Source organism: Enoplosus armatus, chromosome 11 (assembly GCF_043641665.1).
Source record: "Enoplosus armatus isolate fEnoArm2 chromosome 11, fEnoArm2.hap1, whole genome shotgun sequence".
Lineage (NCBI taxonomy): Eukaryota > Metazoa > Chordata > Actinopteri > Centrarchiformes > Enoplosidae > Enoplosus > Enoplosus armatus.
The window spans coordinates 1,683,222-1,703,828 of NC_092190.1; the positions used below are offsets into that span (position 1 = coordinate 1,683,222).

The 20,607-nt window shown below is 46.0% G+C and overlaps 2 protein-coding genes across 2 annotated transcripts; both read left to right on the top strand.

Annotated features, from left to right (window-relative positions):
- Positions 1-49: 49 nt before the first annotated feature.
- Positions 50-1,367, top strand: LOC139292310 (trace amine-associated receptor 13c-like). The gene is made up of 2 exons (XM_070914614.1): positions 50-222; positions 554-1,367. The coding sequence occupies exons 1-2, from the start codon at positions 50-52 to the stop codon at positions 1,365-1,367; spliced, it is 987 nt and encodes a 328-aa protein (XP_070770715.1).
- Positions 1,368-11,887: 10,520 nt separating this feature from the next.
- LOC139292313 (trace amine-associated receptor 13c-like) lies at positions 11,888-13,902 on the top strand. Its single transcript, XM_070914618.1, has 2 exons — positions 11,888-12,066; positions 13,089-13,902. The coding sequence occupies exons 1-2, from the start codon at positions 11,891-11,893 to the stop codon at positions 13,900-13,902; spliced, it is 990 nt and encodes a 329-aa protein (XP_070770719.1). The 5' UTR covers positions 11,888-11,890.
- The last annotated feature ends 6,705 nt before the right edge of the window (positions 13,903-20,607 follow it).

The following is a 20,607-nucleotide window of genomic DNA, read 5'->3' on the forward strand; positions in this document are numbered from 1 at the left end:
AGTTATATCAGTTTGTTCAGGAAGCTGTCAGAGCTGCAGATCTCCGAGGATGGAGGCTGAGGACGGAGCGGAGCTCTGCTTCCCGCAACTCCTCAACACCTCCTGCAGGAAGCCCACGACTCCTTGGTCCGAAGCACTGCTCATCCACGTTGTGCTGTCCTCCATCTCTCTGCTCACTGTGACCCTCAACCTGCTCGTCATCATCTCAGTCTCCCACTTCAGGCAAAGATTAACTCCTCAGCTCCTCTCTACATTCAACAGCTACTGTAGATACAGAAACATTTTTTGGGAACATGTTTGTCTTTGAGCTAATACTGAATAATGTTGCACCTTGACACACTAGACTGATATTCTGCCTTGCTGACAAAACAATTAAGTTCAATAATCAAGTAGTTTTAATTGTCTACACTTGACCATATGATAACTATAGACGTGGTATGGAGTACAAAACATTCAAACTTTTTTTTGGGAATATTTTTATTGAAATGGTTGTTGTGTCATGTAGATATGAAGACGTGTTGGTTTAATGGTGCTTTTCTCCCTCCCCACCCAGGCAGCTTCACACCCCCTCCAACACCCTCCTCCTCTCTCTGGCTGTCTCAGACTTTCTCGTGGGCCTCCTGCTGATGCCGATAGAAATCCTCAGAAAAACATCCTGCTTGTTTCATGGTGACCTCATGTGCTCTTTGTATGTGTATGCATCGTACATAATAACCTCTGCCTCAGTAGGAGACATGGTGCTCATATCAGTTGATCGCTATGTGGCTATTTGTGACCCTCTGCATTACCCCACCAGAATCACTGTGACAAGAGTTAAACTCTCCGTTTGTCTGTGCTGGTCCTGTTCTGTTCTCTACAGCAGTCTCTTTATAAACGATTACTTGACTCAGCTAGATATTCATAATTCCTGCTACGGAGAATGTGTGATTGTCACTGACTTTATCGCAGGAGTTGTTGACCTTGTTTTGACCTTTATTGTTCCAGTTACTATCATCATTGTTCTGTATATGAGAGTATTTGTTGTGGCTGTGTCTCAGGCTCGTGCCATGCGCTCTCACATCACAGCTGCTACACTTCAGCGTTCAGTAAATCCAACAAGGAAATCTGAGCTGAAAGCAGCCAGGACTCTTGGTGTTCTTGTACTTGTGTTTCTAATATGTTTCTGCCCATATTATTGTGTCACTCTTGCTGCTGACAGTATGCTCAATACTCCATCTGGATTATTTGTGATCTTTCTGTTCTATTTTAACTCTTGTCTAAACCCCTTGATCTATGCACTGTTTTACCCCTGGTTTAAAAAATCCATGAAAGTCATTGTCACTCTTCAGATACTGCAGCCTGGCTCCTGTGAGGCCAACATACTGTAGAGAGACTGTGGACTGACTGAAACGAGATCTGTTACACGAAGAATTTCCCTGAATTCAAAATCCCCAAAAACTGAAGTGAAAGCCCTCTCTTCTCTCTCTGTATAAAGTTTATAAACTGTATATGAGAAAACTCACGCGTTGTTCTCCTCATTGTCAATTTTATGTAAAGATGATAACTCATTGCATATTTAGGGCAAAAGAATAATTATGACAAGTTATGACAAAATAATTATTTGGTTCTCATCAGTTGCATTATATGATGGTTGTATGTGTTTTTCTCTCTGCTGCTTTTTTCATTTTATAAGAAAGTAAAAGCAAATTAATAGTTAGATGGAAGAAAACCTCAGAGCCAATACAGAGAGAGAGATCGCCCTCCTCGGGGAGGCCGAGCTAACAGCTAACAGTGCTAACAATATGCAGGGTAGATATCAGAGGTCCCAGTGTTTATGGTTGGTGACTTTGAACAGCTGCAGACTCGACAGTGTTCTGCCTTCATTTCAAAAATACGTGGATAATATGTCTGACAAGAAGGGGAAACATCCTGGACTCGTGGAAATATTACTGACGCATACGTCTCCTGCCACTCGGCTTTGCAGATCACAATGTTATCTTCCTATTTCTGCATTACAGACAGGTTCTGAAACGTCACAAGCCCCAGACCTACAGCGTCAGCCAGTGGTCGGAGGACCTGATCAAATCTGTTGAAGAAGATGTTCAGATCATTCACCCACTCCCCCACAGGCTGGGAGCTGGGTTCCCTATAACCAGAGATGGGTCTAAGGCCCTTCCAGACTCCACTGATGTTGTTCTTCTGAAGCTTTTATCACCCTACACGTTGTTAGCTGTGTAGTAAACCCCTTAACATAGCGTTTAGATATTGTTGTCATAGAAGCAAAACCGACATGCAGCGTTTTTACTTTCACAGCACAAGCCTTCATCCCAGCGCCCTAGTAGCACTTTTCTGCCAGAGAAAAACGCTCTGTGGATAGAGGCCCTAAGCCTGGGTGAATCGATTAGATCCCATTCTGATTCCGGGCACATAAACTCTGTGCTAGGTCCATGCACACATTGCTACTTTGCTGCTGTTAGTATGTACACAGACTTTACACTGAATGGCGTAATCCCATACCACTAATGTTGTCCACTTTCAATTGGTATTTACACTGGAAGATAACTGGCACTCCCTCACAGGCTTAACCTGGAAACAATGATGGTGGAATGGATCCGAATGGACCGAGGCAGTTGGAGGTGAACCAAAGCTGGGTTGATCACCTTTGAGATTGAGAAAGGGCCCATGAAACAGGGAGCTAACTTCCCGGACTCTACCCCGAGAGGAAGGGTCTCACTTCGCCAGCCACAGTCAGTGAACAAAGGCCTTGGACGGGGGAAGGCGTTGGCCACTCTCTTGATTGGGAGGGAGCAGTAGTTTGTCGCTGTGGGTTCACTGGCAAAGTGACAGACCAGTGGCAGTGTGTTGTACGCATACTCAACCCATAGCAGTTGTATTGACCACAAGGACTGGTTGTTGGATGAGATGCACTGGAGGGCCGTCTCCATCTCCTGATTCATGCAGTACGTCTGGCCAATGGACTGTGGGTGGAACACTGAGGACAGCCTGATGGTGGGACCTAGGAGTCTGTGAAACTCAATCTAGAAACAAGAAGTGAATTGAGGTCCCCAGTCAGAAACTACGTTCCTTGGGAGAGCATTCAGGCGGAATACATGTTGTAACTTGAGTTTGAATAAACTGTGTCCCATTCATAGAAAACTGCGCCCTCTACGTAAATGTTTTGCATTTCAAGAAAAGCCCATTGAAAACAAGACGTTTTAAAAGAAAACAATGTGTGTTTAAAATGCTATTCTTCATCATCATATATCTCGAGGAACTGTAAAATTAAAGTTCAATGTTCTTAAAAGTGAAAGACACCACACAGGGCTTCGTCCCAGACCCACACCCTGGACATGGCAGGTGGACCTTGCTTAGAGCATGTCGAGGAGGAGGAGGAAACCTCACCTCAATCTCATGTTACCACCAAATGCAAAAAAGTATGAGGCACAAATCTTACAGACAAATCCTGCTCTAAAATATCTCTTGAAAAAAGTATATCCAGTTGGCCACAGAAACAAAGCAGTGAAACTGTATGCGACTCTGGACGAGCAGAGCAACAGGTCACTAGTTTGTCAAGTGTTCAGAGTCCAAGTGCTCCTTTCACGTTGAAAACATTTGCTGGAGTAAAGGTACTGGCAGGAAGAAGCGTCAGTGGCTATGAAGTGGAATCTCTGGATGGCATTGTCCGCATCCCTTCACCCAGCCTCGTAGCCCCCCACCCCCAATGCGGCTCTTCAACATGCACACCTAAAGTCAGCGGCACACCGCATCCCAGACAATGACCCACAAGCCCCACTTATGCTTCTCTTGGGTTGGGAAATTATCAGAGTTCATGAAGTCCGGAAACAGGTGAATGGCTCGCACATCCTGCCCTATGCTCAGAAGTTAAACCTGGGGAGGACCATTGTAGGCATGTATGTCTAGGTAAAGTCCACAAACCACTGACAATGAGCACCTTCTACACCAGGGGTGCACACACTTTTTCAGCATGCAAGCGACTTATAAAATGACCAAGTCAAAATGATCTACCTTCTATAAAAATGCAAAACATATATTTATTTCTAAATATATTGAGTATTCTTTATATGTACAATATATGTTGGTGTACCTTGCATAACTGCATGAACCCATATTGCACAATATAACTCTGTACATTATTTGTCATTACCTTACTGACAATGACTTGCACTGAATGGAATCAGCCAGGGATGCATAGTCCGGACAGTAGCACACTTCCAAATGATCATCAGTCAAGGTGAAACGGTATTTGGACTTAATAAACTCGGCAGCTTGTTTTTCTGCACTTGGCGCGCTTGTACGCGCATGCGTGGTAACCCATGTGTCAAAAAAGATCAGATGTCAGACTGGCTGCCCTGTATGTCAATCAAGTGACAAATTTCATAGTGAGGATGGATGATAGGCTGACGTCTATTTCTTTAATGCCATGCGATCTACCCACACTACCTTTGCGATCGACCGGTAGATCGCGATCGACGTATTGGGCACCCCTGTTCTACACAAAAAAATACAATGACATCCAGGACTCCAATCACCCCCAACATCGGGAGAAGTGGAGAGGAGAAATCAACCTGTGACGGTGACCACTTGGGATGCAAAGTGGCCCGAAGATGACAACCAGTTGACTCGATTCAGGATGCCTCCTTCTTGAAAATGATGGACGAAGGATGACGGAAAGATTCAAGCAACAGGTGAGTAGCACCATTACCCTTTAAGTGTCCACATCAGCGGCTTCCCAACAACATGCCCCAAGCACTGAGCTGTCTCATGTCTCTCAGGTGCAACTTTGAGAGGAAGCATGAAATAAAAGGCCACTTCCTCAGCTTCATGGACAAGATGTTTAAAAATGCCCATGCTGAGGTAGCCTGCTCCTCTCAGTGAGGAAAAAGAATTATGGTCCTTACCAACCCAAACCAAAACTTCAAGTGGTGTTAGATTCTAGTGCCAATACTATGGTATATATCGCTCAACAATGCGCTGTTAACTGGGCGCTACAGGCCTTTCGGTGGACTATAGAACATATGTTCTATTGTTTTTTGGTAACGGAAGATGACAGGGATTTCCTACGTTTTCTTTGGTTTCATGACAGTGACCTCTCCAAAGACATTGTGGATTATTGCATGAGGGTCCACGTCTGGTAATAGCCCCTTACCTGCAGCGGCAATTCATGGCCTACACCAGTGTGTTCAGGTCAGCCAGTTCAACGTTGACCCTGATATTAAGAACTTTGTGATGTGCGACTTCTATGTCGATGATGGTCTGAAGTCCCTGAGTCCCATGAATCAGGACATGGAGACGGTACTGCAGTGCATCTCCTCCAACAACCCTTCCTCTTAGTCAAAACAACTGCTTTGGGTTGAGTATATGCACAACACACTCCGCAACTCTGCCACTGGTCTGTCACATTTCCAGTGCTCCCTGGTTTACCAACCACTGCTCTTCCCCAAACAACAGAGAGAGGCCAACGTCTCCACGTGTCCAGGCCTTTGTTTGCTCAGTCTGGGTGGCCGAGTGGGACCCTTCCTCTCGGGGTGGAGTCCAGGAAGTTTGCTCCCGGTACGTGGGCTGAATAACAGAAAGTGTATGAGAGAGAGGGAGAGAGATAGAGAGAGAGGATGGCAGAACAAGTGATGAAGATCATGGTGGGATGTGTAGAGCGAGGGAGGAAGGACATCAGTGTCCAACAGAGACAGTGAGAGAGGAGGGGAGGGATAGAGACGATGGTAGAAAGAGATAAAGCAGCTGTATGACAGAGAGTTCTGGGCAGAAAGCTGCCAGAGCTGCAGCTATCTGCAGATCTGTGAGGATGGAGGTTAAGAATGGGCCGGAGCTCTGCTTTCCATAACTCTTCAACACCTCCTGCAGGAAGCCCATGACTCCTTGGTCCGAAGCACTGCTCATTCATCTTGTGCTGTCCTCCATCTCTCTGCTCACAGTAGCTCTCAACCTGCTCGTCATCATCTGAGTTCAGGCAAAGATTAACTCAGCTCCTCTCTACATTCAACAGCTACTGTAGATACAGAAGCATTTTTTTGGAACATTTTTGTCTTTGAGCTAATACTGAATAATGTTGCACCTTGACACACTAGACTTATATTCTGCCTTGCTGGATAGTGGAGGACCGGATTTTTTTGGATGGATTGAACATGGGTTATAAAATTGCAGAAGGACATGATGTCCAGAGAAGGAAATAGCAGGTGATAATTCCAGCCGGTTAGGTAGGCTGAGAGAGTACTTGGAGTGAAGCTGGAGGTTTTCCAGCTGTGGAGCACGTGCAATGTTGTGGCTGAAAACAGTGGAACTTGTGTGGGATGGAAACCTGATTCTGGAATATCTGTCTGAATATCTGAAATGAGAAAAACGAGATAATGAATCAGCGAAGCAGGAACATGGGCTGCCCTAAGGATTAACTGATGTTGAGCTGAGATTAATGTGAGTCTGCGCAGGAATTGCATGATGGCTGGAGAACGGGATCGACCTTGTTTAGGATTTCTACAACTGCAGTGTTATCAGAGTGGGTGAGTATGGATTTCCTGGACCATTCATGCCCCCAAAGAGTGGCAGTGGGGTATAGCTCGTGAAGCGCGGAAGAAGGAAAATGGGACTCAGAGTCGAGAGATTTTAACTCTGGGGGCCATGCGGAAGCAAACCATCTCCCTCCATAGTAGTTGTTGTAAAAGAAGGAAATGCCATTCCAAGAAGACAGGAAATGTTGACAAAGACGCATTTTCATTTTGCATACATCATCCAGCACCTCTCTTTCGTGGAGAAAGGGGCAGCTTTAGTTAAAGCTTACCAGCAACAGCTGGACAGGAAAGATTTTGCTTGTGGGATTATGCGAATGGCATAATTGAGGTGGCCAAGGTGGGCTACTAGCTGACGTTTGGTGCATCTGTCTGCCAGGAGATAGTTCGAAAGAAGCAGAGTGATGCGCTGTATTTTTGCTGAGGGCAGAGATGTCTGAAAGGAGATTGAGTCCAGGGTGATACCTAAGAACTCCATGGAGGTGCTAGGCCCCAAGGTTTGCTCATTGGAAAAAGGGACGGCAAGGTCTGAGAAAGCTTTCGTGAGAGTAATAAGCCCGAGGTGAGGTGGGGAAGATGGAGTATGTAAGGGAGTCTGTAGTTGTTAGTGATGATCCAGCACAGGGCTTCTGAAAGAGAGTCAAAGATCTCTTTGAGGCGCACGGAAAAATAATAGGCTCATCTCCAGCAAACCATGAAAATACGCCAGAAGTCTGGATGGATGGGTGATGTCCGCTTTAGAAAGCTAAGCTCCGTGGCCTGCCAAACAGATGAGGGTGATAGCGTGATCGATGGTTGCATATTGCATGGAGAAGTCTGGACTACGTAGGACGTTGGTGATGCTCAGAATGTGTGAGCCGTATGGGTAAGACGGGTCTATTATTAGCCTCTTTTTCCAATAGCATTTCCGAGTGGCAACACCTAATGGGCTGATACGGAACACTGGGAAAGGAGGGATGTTAAATGGGCCTATCAGAAATCTGTCTTTGACTCCTTTGGCCAAAAGGGTGTCAACGGTGTGTTGTTCTTTGGGCACGGACTGAAGGTTGTGGCAGATGTGGAAAGTGTCAGAGAGGATTGGCCTTCCTCATTTGTCATCTGCCTTTGGCATGGGGACGTTAACTGAAAGATGTACGTCTGCTGGCCTAGGGAAGATGGGAGGTTGGGGTGCGGCGGGTGATGAATGGTAAAAAACTGGAGCTTTGCGCAAGAATGGACCAGGATAGACCAGTTGGAAATGAAAGAGGAGGCTGAGAGTCGCCAACTTGATTACGCTGTGGTGCGGCCCTTTGAGTTGCTGGATGGGACTCTTGTGCTGCAGTGTTGGTTTTGAAAGAAAAGGAAGGAGCAGAAGCCGTAGTGCTGTAAGCGGCTGAAGGAAGGGTAGCAGAAGGGATGGTGAGATGAAAGGATGTATGTGCACAGAGGGAGCAGGCACGGGGAAATACGACCTGTCCCCCACCAGGGGGGGCTGATGAAGAAGGAGGTGGAGGCAGTGGATGTCCCGTGATGTCACACGTGGCAACGCTGGCTGGTTGGCCCTGGCGAGGAAGCCGGAAGCGCTGGAGGGCCGGTGTTTGGTTTTGCCAGAAGCATTGGAGGCCCTGTGGTTGCTGTTGCCGGAGTGTTGATGGAGGCCAAGTAGAGATGAAACAACCTTGCTTTATTGCTGTTGCAGTGGAAGTGGAATCGTTGGAGGCAAGCGACGGTCCAGTCTCGGATGGCGGGCTCTGTTTGTAGACATGAGGACGGCTGAACTGGAGAGGAGGACGGGCCGCACCGCGGTGGATAACCGAGGACTGTACGAGAGGGAGGCTGCCTGTGATAATGAGATGTTTGGTGCGGGCTCCCGCGGCTAAGCCTGGGGCGTCCACGGTTTTCGGCCCTTGTTGACGAGGAGAGGAGGCCTGCGATCTACCGGTAGTCGGAGAGATCTAGTCAGGGGAGCTTCAGTGATGAGATGCCAGTCGGGCCATGGCATATTAACCACTGAGCACAAGCGGCTCTGCTGGGACGTTTGGCTGTGGTCTGACTGCTGTGTCGCGGCTGGAGGATAACCGGTGTCAAATAGAGCGTCGTACAGATTGCCATCTGAATCAGGCAAGTTGATCTGTAATTCTGGATCCATGAAATGAAAGTTTTGGCATTGACTAAGTTTTTTATGGATGCGATCATGCGTTTGAGAATGAAGCACAGGCTGTCTGTCCTCGAGAAATCAGAGACAAACTGGATGGTTTGGCGAGTGTAAGTAGGCTAGACAGGTTATTAGAGGTGTGGTTGAGGCGTGGCCCTGCTCCCCTACCTAAGTTAACTCGTTAACTTCATTTAATGTTGTAACCAAACTCTCACATGCTTCACAGGTATCACATTCCAGCAGGTTGAATGTGTGGTTATTGAACTGAGACGAATTGAATTCAAGAAACATTATGAACATGATTTTGGAAAAAAGGGAAGTGGAGGATTGTATTAATATACCCAGAAGAATTAATGCATAGGGGGAAACACACTCACTCATGGTAAAGACATTGACCCGCAAGCCCCACTTATGCTTCTCTTAGGTAGGGACATTGTCAGAGTTCAGAAAGTCCGTAAATGGCTCACACATCCTGCCCTATGCTCAGAAGTTAAATCTGGGGTGGACCATTGTATGCATGTATGTCTAGGTAAAGTCCACAAACCTCTGACAATCAGCACCTTCTACACAAACACCACTGAGCTAGAACATGTACCGTGTCAAGGTGGAATCAACCTGTGATAGTGACCACTTTGGATGCAATGTGTCTAAGTGGCCCAAAGATGACAACCAGGTGGCTCCTTCCATGCAGGATGCCTCCTTCTTGAAAATGATGGATGAAGGATTATGGAAAGATTCAAGCAACAGTTGGGTAGCACCATTACCCTTTAAGTGTCAACATCAACGACTTCCCAACAACAGGCCCCAAGCACTGAGCTGTCTCATGTCTCTCAGGTGCAACTTTGAGAGGAAGCGTGAAATGAAAGGCCACTTCCTCAGCTTCATGGACAAGATGTTTAAAAATATCCATGCTGAGGTAGCATGCTAGGTGGTAGCATGGTAGCATCTCTGCCACTGGTCTATCACATTTCCAGGGCTCCCTGGTCTACCAACCACTGCTCTTCCCTAAACAAGAGAGAGAGGGAAACGTCTCCACGCGTCCAGGCCTTTGTTCGCTCAGTCTGGGTGGCCGAGTGGGACCCTTCCTCTCGGGGTGGAGTCCAGGATGTTTACTACCCGGTACGTGGGCCGAAAAACGGAAAGTGTATGAGAGGGAGAGAGACAGAGGCTTAACAAGTCAGAATCAGAATCAGAATCAGAAATACTTTATTGATCTCCGGGGGGAATTTGTACAGTACCGGTGCTCCCATTCAAGAGTAGAAAAGTAGCATAATTTAGAACTAAGAGTATATACAAAATATAAAAATAAGAAATAGAAAATAAAAAATATACACATTTACAGTATTTAAGTGAAATGAGGTAAAAAATATATATACAATAACAATGCATATGTATGTATGTGTTGCACCGAAGTGTCTGACTATATATGTATTGCACTTAAACATTTAGAATAAATAGTGAGGTGGTGTATGAACAGGTGAGATAGATACAGATTTCCAGTCTGACACTGAGTGGGAGGAGTTGAACAGTCTGATGGCCACAGGCAGGAATGATTTCCTGTGGCGCTCTGTTGTACATTTGGGAGGAACGAGTCTCCCACTGAAGCTGCTCTTGTGTCCGACCAGTACGTCATGGAGAGGATGTGAAACATTGTCCAAGATGCCCCGCAGCTTAGACAGCGTCCTCCTCTCTGACACCACCGTCAGAGAGTCCAGCTCCACCCCCAAAACGTCACTGGCCTTGCGGATCAGTTTGTTGAGTCTGTTGGAGTCCGCCACCCTCAGCCTGCTGCCCCAGCATGCAACAGCATAGAGGATAGCACTGGCCACCACAGACTCATAAAACATCCTCAGCATAGTCCGGCAGATGTTGAAGGACCTCAGCCGCCCCAGAAAGTAGAGACGGCTCTGGCCCTTCCTGTAGAGGGCATTAATGTTCTTTACCCAGTCCAGTTTATTGTCTATGTGAACTCCCAGGTACTTGTAATCCTCTACAATGTCCACACTGACCCCCTGGATGGAAAAAGGGGTCATCGGCACCTTGGTCCTCCTCAGATTAACAGTCAGTTCCTTTGTCTTTGTCACGTTGAGCTGCAGGTGGTTCTGCTCGCACCATGTGACAAAGTTGTCCACAGCAGCCCTGTACTCCTCCTCATCACCTTTGCTGATACATCCAACTATTGCTGAGTCATCAGAAAACTTCTGAAGATGGCTGGTCTCTGTGCAGTAGCTGAAGTCTGTGGTGTAGACGGTAAAGAGGAAGAGAGAGAGGACAGTCCCCTGCGGGGCCCCGGTGTTGCTGACCACTCTGTCTGACACACAGTGTTGTAAGCACACATACTGTGGTCTGCCAGTCAGGTAGTTCACAATCCAGGACACGAGGGGGGCATCCACCTGCATCTCCGTCAGCTTCTCACCCAGTAGAGCCGGACGGATGGTGTTGAACGCACTGGAGAAAAAAACATGACTCTCACAGTGCTCGCCGGCTTATTCAGGTGGGCGTAGACGCGGTTGAGCAGGTAGATGATGGCATCCTCCACTCCAAGTCGGGGCTGATAGGCGAACTGAAGGGGGTCCAAGTGTGGCTTGACCAAGGGCCGGAGAAGCTCCAGGACGAGTCTCTCCAGGGTCTTCATGATGTGGGAGGTCAGTTCCACGGGTCTGCAGTCCTTGGAGCCACTGGGTCGCGGCGTCTTTGGCACAGGAACGAGGCAGGATGTCTTCCACAGCACGGGGACCCTCTGAAGACTCAGGCTCATGTTGAAGACATAGCTCCACATGGCTGGGGGGCACAGGCTTTAAGCACCCTTGGGCTGACACCATCGGGGCCTGCAGCCTTGCTGGAGTGGAGTCTCCTCAGCTGTCTTCTAACATGGTCGGCAGTGAAGCACACTGTAGAGGTGACCGGTGGGGGAGGGGTGGAGTCGTCAGGTTGAAGAGTGCCGTCAGCCTGGGGACTGGGGAACGAGGTGTGAGGAAAGCTTTCACAGGGGGGTGGGGGGCTGTGAGGAGCCGGAGGGGGAGGGGGGAGTGGAATAGGTGAAGTGATGAAGATGATAGTGGGATGTGTAGAGCGAGGGAGGAAGGACATCAGTGTCCAACAGAGACAGTGAGAGAGGAGGGGAGGGATGGAGACCATGATAGAAAGAGATAAAGCAGCTGTATGACAGAGAGTTCTGGGCAGAAAGCTGCCAGAGCTGCAGCTTCTCCTCCTCCTCCTCCTCCTCCTCCTCTCTCTCATGATGGAGACCCAGGACGGAGCGGAGTTCTGTTTTCCACAACTCCTCAACATCTCCTGCAAGAAGCCGACACTTCCTTGGTCTGAAGCTGTGCTCCTGAACATTCTGCTGCCCTCCAACTGTGTGCTCACTGTAGCTCTCAACCTGCTTGTCATCATCTCAGTCTCCCACTTCAGGTAAAGTTTCATGTCTCAGCAGAACCCACAGTTTAAGTTTTACAACTGTGAACACTGAGATCCAAGAAGAATTGAGCTACTTTTTAAATCTGGCAAACTACATGTCTCCTACTAACAAGATTCCTTGGTTTCTTTGAACCACGTCTGTAATGTTTCAATCAGAATCAGAAGAAGGCCAAGTATGTGTACACATTTTTGCTCTCTATTTACTTACACAGAATAGAAATACGGCTGAAAACCAAGGACAGCAAAGCTGAACAAAGGTAGACATTTAGGTATGATGTATATATAAGACAGAAGATAAATATACATATAGTATAAACAATACAACAATGAACAACAACAGATTGTCTTTATGTAAACAAGAATAGTGTAGGATTGTGTGATCATGCTGGAAGAAATATTGAATGATTAATGTAACAGGGTGCTTTATATACATGATGTATGTGGATATGTACAGTATATGCATGTATACATGTCAGTATGCAGTATATACAGTGTGTATAGTGGCTTAGGTTTATATATGACCGTGATGTACTGAGTTAGAAATCGAGTGGTATGTCAAGTGTAAGTATAAAACATACAGTGTCAGATGGTTTCTGACACTCTGTGGCTTTTGTTAACTGTTAACTGTTCTACTGTAAAGTCTTATTGCCTAAGATGAACCAGACCTTAACAATGGAACCACAGAAGATATTTTGACATGTCACAGTCGGAAAAACAAAGGTGTAAAACATTTAGGTGCTTCAGTTTCAGGGTCCTGGTGTTGTGCATGCTGGTGATGTCTCGCTGTTATGTTTTACTGGGAATAATGACAACAGTAATGTTAGTACTGTAACACCTGTTCTTTTCCTACTATGACAGGTCAAAATGTCTTCTGTGAAAAAGGCCTGTTGCTGCGGCAGATCAGCAAAGAAAACCTTTTTCCTTGATTGTTTTTGAAGGCACTGAAATGAAACAACATTTTGTCATTTAGATATGAGGACTTGTTGGGTTATCGACTCTTTTCTCTTTCCCTCTAGGCAGCTCCACACCCCCACAAACATCCTCCTCCTCTCTCTGGCTGTCTCAGACTTTCTCTTGGGCCTCGTGCTGATGCCAGGTGTAATCCACATGAGAGCATCCTGCTGGTTTCTTGGTGACCTCATGTGTTCTTTGTGTAATTTTGTAGCATACACCATAACCTCTGCCTCAATAGGAGACATGGTGCTCATATCAGCCGACCGCTATGTGGCTATTTGTGACCCTCTGCATTACCCCACCAGAATCACTGTGAGAAGAGTTAAACTCTCCGTTTGTCTGTGCTGGTCCTGTTCTGTTCTCTACAACAGTCTCTTTATAAACGATTACTTGACTCAGCTAGATATTCATAATTCCTGCTACGGAGAATGTGTGATTGTCACTGACTTTATTGCAGGAGTTGTTGACCTTGTTTTGACCTTTATTGTTCCAGTTACTATCATCATTGTTCTGTATATGAGAGTATTTGTTGTGGCTGTGTCTCAGGCTCGTGCCATGCGCTCTCACATCACAGCTGCTACACTTCAGCGTTCAGTAAATCTAACAAGGAAATCTGAGCTGAAAGCAGCCAGGACTCTTGGTGTTCTTGTACTTGTGTTTCTAATATGTTTCTGCCCATATTATTGTGTCACTCTTGCTGCTGACAGCTTACTCATTACTCCATCTGGATTATTTGTGATCTTTCTGTTCTATTTTAACTCTTGTCTAAACCCTTTGATCTATGCACTGTTTTACCCCTGGTTTAGAAAAGCAATGAAAGTCATTTTTACTCTTCAGATACTGCAGCCTGGCTCCTGTGAGGCCAACATACTGTAGAGAGACTGTGGACTGACTAAAACAAGATCTGATATACAAACATTTTCACTGAATTAAAAATCCCAAAAATTGAAGTGAAAGCCCTCTCTTCTCTCTCTGTATACAGTTTATAAACTGTATATGAGAAAACTCACGCGTTGTTCTACTCATTGTCAATTTTATGTAAAGATTATAACTCATTGCATATTTAGGGCAAAAGAATAATTATGACAAGTTATGACAAAATAATTATTTGGTTCTCATCAGTTGCATTATATGATGGTTGCATGTGTTTTTCTCTCTCAGTGTTTATGGCTGGTGACTTTTAACAGCTGCAGACTCGACAGTGTTCTGCCTTCATTTCAACAATACGTGGACAATATGTCTGACAAGAAGGGGAAACATTCTGGACTCATGGAAATATTACTGACGCATACGTCTCCCGCAGATCACAATGTTATCTTCCTATTTCTGCATTACAGACAGGTTCTGAAACGTCACAAGCCCCAGACCTACAGCGTCAGCCAGTGGTCGGAGGACGCCATTACACAATTACAGGGTTCATTTGCCTGCATAGACTGGGAAATTTTTGATAGCAACTTTAGACCTTCAGGAAATATCCAAATTCCAAACCCTGCGTCACCCACCATATCAATCGTAGATTAAGGTATGAAAAGCCTTTCAGCAGCAGGACTTGCTTTCTGATAATTCTGATAATTCTTTTTTATTAACTAACAAAAATGAAAAAGGGGGCATCTCAGTAGTTACAGTATATATTGCAGTTTTCCCAACATCACAAGGATTTGTCGAAAAACAAAAAAGTAAATAAAAGTAACATTAATGACAAAAGTTATAATATATACTGTATATATATGCATATATAAAAACTGTTGTTTTTGTACCTTAAATTCTACCAATATATCGGTAGAATTTAAGGTACAAAAATATACTATATAATCTATAATATAGATATAATATATATATATATTATATATATAGGTAGAATTTAAGGTACAAAAACAACAGTGCAAAATAATAATTGAATAAATGGATCCAAAAATAATTTAAAAAAGAAATGAAAAAGAATAAAAGAAAATAGAAAAGAAAAAAAAATGTAAATCAAAAGCAGAGAATAAAATGACTAACTCCCACATGTCACGAACCCCACCCAACCCCCAACCAACCCTATCCCGCACACACACACACACACACACAACTGTGGCTGGGGTGTGATGACACACCTAAGAGAAATACAGAGTCAACAGGAAAAGAAAAAATATGGAGAAACTAACAAACAAACATGGATAGCTGGGCAGGTACATACTGGGATTAATCGGAGGGCAAGCGGTGCAACACATTAACATGGGTCATAAAGGGCTGCCATATATGAATTTTTTTTTTCCTTGAACCTCTCAGGGTATATTTTATTTTCTCCAGTTTGAGAAAGAACATAACATCTTTAAGCCATTGGGATGTAGAAGCACTCTTGGCAGAGTTCCAATGTAATGGTACGATTCGTCTGGCTATGAGAGACGTGAATGCAATTACCTGTTTGTTTTAATTGTACCACTATCTTCAAATGACATGAGGGAGTTATTAATTTTGGAAACTGGTGCTCTTTGATGTAGTTTTAAAGAAAGCAGTAGTCCAAATGTGGATGACATATAAGAAAAATCTGCGAACACCCCTTCTGTATACAAGTCTTGAAAAGTCTTAATACCTTTACTGTTCCACTGGGAGAAAAATGAATCTAAAGATGAAGGGGGGGATGAATGATTATTACATATTGGAGCCAAGGTTGATGCAGTTAAGAACTTAAAATGGTGGCTAAATTGCTGCCAGATTTTTAAAGTGGTAAGAACTACTGGGTTGTCTGTATAATGTTTGATTTGGATAGGTAGGGATGCGTACAGCAGGGTGGAGAGGGAAGATGAGGTACAAGAGAGTGCTTCCAATCTGCACCAGGGAGTGTTTGGGGACTTGAGCCAATAAATTCAATTCAGTTCAGTTTTATTTGTATAGCGCCAAATCACAACAAAAAGTCATCTCATGACACTTTACAAAAAGAGCAGGTCTAGACCGACTCTTTATAATGTTATTACAGAGACCCAACAGTTCCCACCATGAGCAAGACCTTTGGCGACAGTGGCAAGGAAAAACTTCCTTTTAAGAGGCAGAAACCTCGAGCAGAACCAGACTCGGTGGGCGGTCATCTGCTTTGACCGGTTGGGTTTGAGAGAGAGAGAGAGAGAGACGTAGCGGGGGAGGGAGAAAGAGGGAGGGGGAGAGACAGATAGACAGAAAGAGATTTTAAACTCTATTCTAGATTTTACAGGGAGCCAGTTCAGCAAAGCTAATACAGGAGAAATATGATCTCTTTTCCTGGTTCCTGTCACAGAATTGTGTATCCGGGAGACTGGTTTCACGTTTCTGGAACCAGGACGATATGTGAGTGTGAAGGAGAATCGGCCAAACAACAGAGCCCAGCGAGCCTGTCTGGGATTGAGTCGTTTAGCGGACATCCAGTCGGCTAAATTTTTATGGTCAGTCCAAACAACGTTTGGTTAGGGGGGCTGCCACTTTGCGATAGTTGCGGATGAAGCGTCTGTAAAAGTCAGCAAAACCCAGAAATCTCTGAAGCTGTTTTTGGTTACTGGGACGTGGCCACTCTGCTACAGCTCAGATTTTATCTGGATCTGCCTTTAGCTGTCCCCTCACCACTATATATCCCAGAAAACTCACTGATTCCACATGAAACTCACATTTCTCCGCCTCGACATATGGTCTGTTTTCCAACAGCCTCTGCAGCACCTGTTGGACATGGGAAATGTGGTCAGACATTTTTTCAGAAAAAATGAGGATGTCATCCAGGCACACGAAACGGTTCAAAAAATCTCTTAAGACATCATTCACTAGGGACTGCAAGACTGCAAGAGCATTAGTGAGACCAAAAGGCATTACCAGATATTCAAAGTGGCCCAAAGGGGTGTTGAAGGCAGTTTTCCATTCATCTCCCTCCTTGATTCTGATCAGATGATATGCATTGCGGAGATCCAGCTTGGAAAACACTGTGGCCTTGTGAAGTGGTTTGAATGCAGCAGAAATCAGAGGTAAGGGGTATTTGTTCTTAACTGTGAGAACTGGGCACCTGGAAGGAGGTCAATGGAGCAGTCATCGGGCCGGTGGGCCGGTAGTGATTGGGCCAGATCCTTATGAAAAACCTCTGCCAGGTCATGTTATACATAGGGAATAGAAGATAAATCAGGGGGAATCAGGGTTGGGTGTACTGGTGGCGCCCTCTGCTGGAGGCAGCACAGATTACAGGCGGGTGGAGAGACAATAATTACTCCAGCTAATGATCTTATTTCTGGACCAATCAATGTGTGGATTATGTTTTGCCAACCAGGGGTGTCCTAGAACTATAGGAGTCTGAGGTGAAGAAATTATCTTTAGCTTAATCTGATCTTTTGGCCGTACTGGGCAGACAGCAATGTAATGTCCGAGCTGTCCGCAGTAAAGACGTTCCCCTCTTAGCATTCTCCGGGTCCGCTCCATCGGAGAGAGGCGCATGCGCACAAGTTGCATGGGCTCCTCCAGGGCTGTGGCGAGGGAAGAAGAGTTGGATGCTTCTCCGGAGGATGAATGCGGATTAGCGCACCGCACTGGAGGAAAACACAGAAGCGGCGAGCGTCCTGCCCTCTCACGGTGACGCTCCCAAAGCCGGTTATCAATCTTTATGGCCAGAGAAATAAGAGAGTCCAAGTCGGGAGGCTCATCGCGAGTGGCAATCTCATCTTTTAATTGTTCTCCGAGGCCATTCAAAAAAGCGCATCTGAGCAACGGGTCACTCTATCCCGCATCTGCAGCCAGTGTGCGGAATTCAACAGAGTATTCTGCCACGGGGGTCCTGACAGATGTTATACAGGCGTTTGTTCGCGCTTCCGGAGTGATCAGGATGGTCAAACACACTCCGAAGTCTGTTGGTAAGCTCATCATAATTCAGCGTGGAGATATCAGAACTGGTATTTACGGCTTCGGCCCAAGCTAAAGCTTTTCCTTGCAGTAACCCGATCACATAATGTACCCTTGCCTGATCCGTTGGAAACGTAACATCCTCAACCACCATCACCGACACCGGAGCCCCACAAGGTTGTGTCCTGAGCCTTTTCTGTTTACCCTTTACACCAATAACTGAATCAGCTCTTCACCTGTCGACACATACTTCAAATAGTCCAATGGCACGACTACACCTGCACTCCTTAATGACTATGACTCTGTTTTAGGCTATCAAGACTCCATCTCCCACTTCAAAATGGTGCATGAACAATTACCTGCAACTGAATGTAACAAAGACAAAACAACTGTTCATTAAGAATCCCAGCACACACAGTGCAGCCCACAACTCCACCTGCACCAATAATGAAACTGTTGAGATGACGGAGTGCCTCAAATACCTTGAACTCATCCTGGATAATAAATTGAGCTGTGAATGACACACCACTGATATCAACAACCTCTCTGCCATCCCCAAACACATAGCACTTTCTGTTGGGTTTTTCTTGCATACATTTCTAGAAGGTGCTATGGAGATGCTTTGGCCCTACTTGTCTGTCCTTCACACAGTGGCCCCTATGTACATAACCATCATTGGCACAGTATTGTCATCTGCAAGCACATACAAGTCCTCAACAAAGGGCTGCATTTGTGTAGATTTGTGTTACTCCAGCTACTGGTGAGGTGATATAATATGGTCTGGGAAGACTAGTTTGAGAAACAAATCCATGAGTTGGAAGATCAAAAGATACCCACACGCAGAATAGCAGACAGAGACGAGGGTAGAGTAATCACAATGTCTTTACTAACTTGTTTGCAAGGTACAGACAATTCCAGGGTCAAATCCAAACCTTCGAGGAAATCAGGCAGAGGGCCAAAGGAAACAGGCAGAAGCTTAAAAACCAGTAGGCAGGTACAGGTCGGAATCCAAGAGGTCACAAATGTTCAAACAGGCGGGATTCGAAGCATGCTAAGCACAAACAACGATCTGGCAGAGAACAACAGGGAAGGTGACTGGTATAAATACTGGAGGTAATTGGGAAATGAGCTGCAGGCAAGTGTCAGGAAGAGCAGGCTGGTGGGTGATTGGTAGACAGGGGAAAAAGGGGAAATGTCCAAAGGCCTGGAGGGAAAAAACTGGCAGGTGCTGACTGGAAGATGAAAGGCTGGGGAGTGTGTGTGGGAGGAGCAGCAGGAGGGTGGGGTTCAGGAGGAGCAGGAGGCTCCAGCAGAGTCCATGACAGTACCCCCCCTCGATGGACGCCCCCAGGCATTCTACTGGGTTCATCTGGGTGTCGACGGTGGAACTCTCTGATGAGGGAGGGGTCGTAGATGTCCCTGGAAAGAACCCAAGACCTCTCCTCTGGGCCGTAGCCCTCCCAGTTTACCAAATATTGGATGCACCTCCCACGACGACGAGGCTTGAGGAGCTTTTTGATGGTGTACACCTCCTCCCCATCGATGAGCCGGGGTGGAGGAGGAGGAGGAGGAAGGTTGGCGGGTGGGGCGAGTGTGCTTGTACGTGATGGTTTGATGCAGGATACATGGAAGGTGGGATGGATTCTCCGAACGGTCTGGGGCAACTGCAAACAGACAGCAGATGGATTATTAATTCTTGACACTGGAAATGGACCAACAAACCTAGGAGTCAACTTTCTGGAGACAGTCCAGAGGGGTAGGTTCCTGGAGGACAACCAGTCATAATTTCTTTCTGTGGAAGACAGACGGTGGGAGAAGAAAGCACAGGGGTGCAACTTATTATCATTGGAAGAGCGGTGAGATAGGACAGCCCCCACTCCCACATCAGAGGCATCCACCTCAACCACAAATTGGAGCTGAGGATCAGGTGTGATGAGAATGGGGGCCGAGGTAAAAGCTCTCTTCAGCTTGGCGAAGGCCTCCTCTGCCGCAGTGGACCAGGAAAAGGGAACCTTGGGACAGGTCAGGGCAGTTAGTGGGACTGCAACAGAACTGTAGTTATGGATAAACCGCTGGTTAAAGTTAGCAAACCCAAGGAACTTCTGAAGGTCCTTTCAGATGGTTGGCTGGGGCCACTCCAGCACTGGCAATATCCATCTCCAATCTCCCAGCAGACACTACAAATCCCAAAAAAGACACCGTGTCCCGGTGGAAGTTACACTTCTCAGCCTTAACATACAGCTGGTTCTCCAATAGACGTTGCAGGACCTGTCTCACATGCTGCACTTGCTCCAGAGGGGACTTGGAAAATATCAGAATGTCGTCCAAGTAAACATAGACAAATTTATTAATCATGTCCCTTAACACATCATTCACTAGACCTTGAAAAACAGCTGGGGCATTGGTCAATCCAAATGGCATTACCAGGTGCTCGTAGTGTCCGCTGGGGGTGTTAAAGGCCGTCTTCCACTCATCCCCCTCGCGAATGCGCACCAGGTGGTACGCATTGCGGAGATCCAGTTTAGAGAAGATGGTCGCTCCCTGCAAGTTCTCAAAAGCAGAGAAGGGGAGAGGCAATGGATAACGGTTCTCAGCAGTTGAATCATTGAGACCTCGGTAGTCGATGCAGGGTCGGAGTGAACTATCCTTCTCTACAAAGAAGAAGCCTGCACCCGCAGGAGAAGAGGATGGCCGTATACGGCCTGCAGACAAAGCATTGTTAATATACTTGTTCATGGCCTCCCTCTCAGGGGT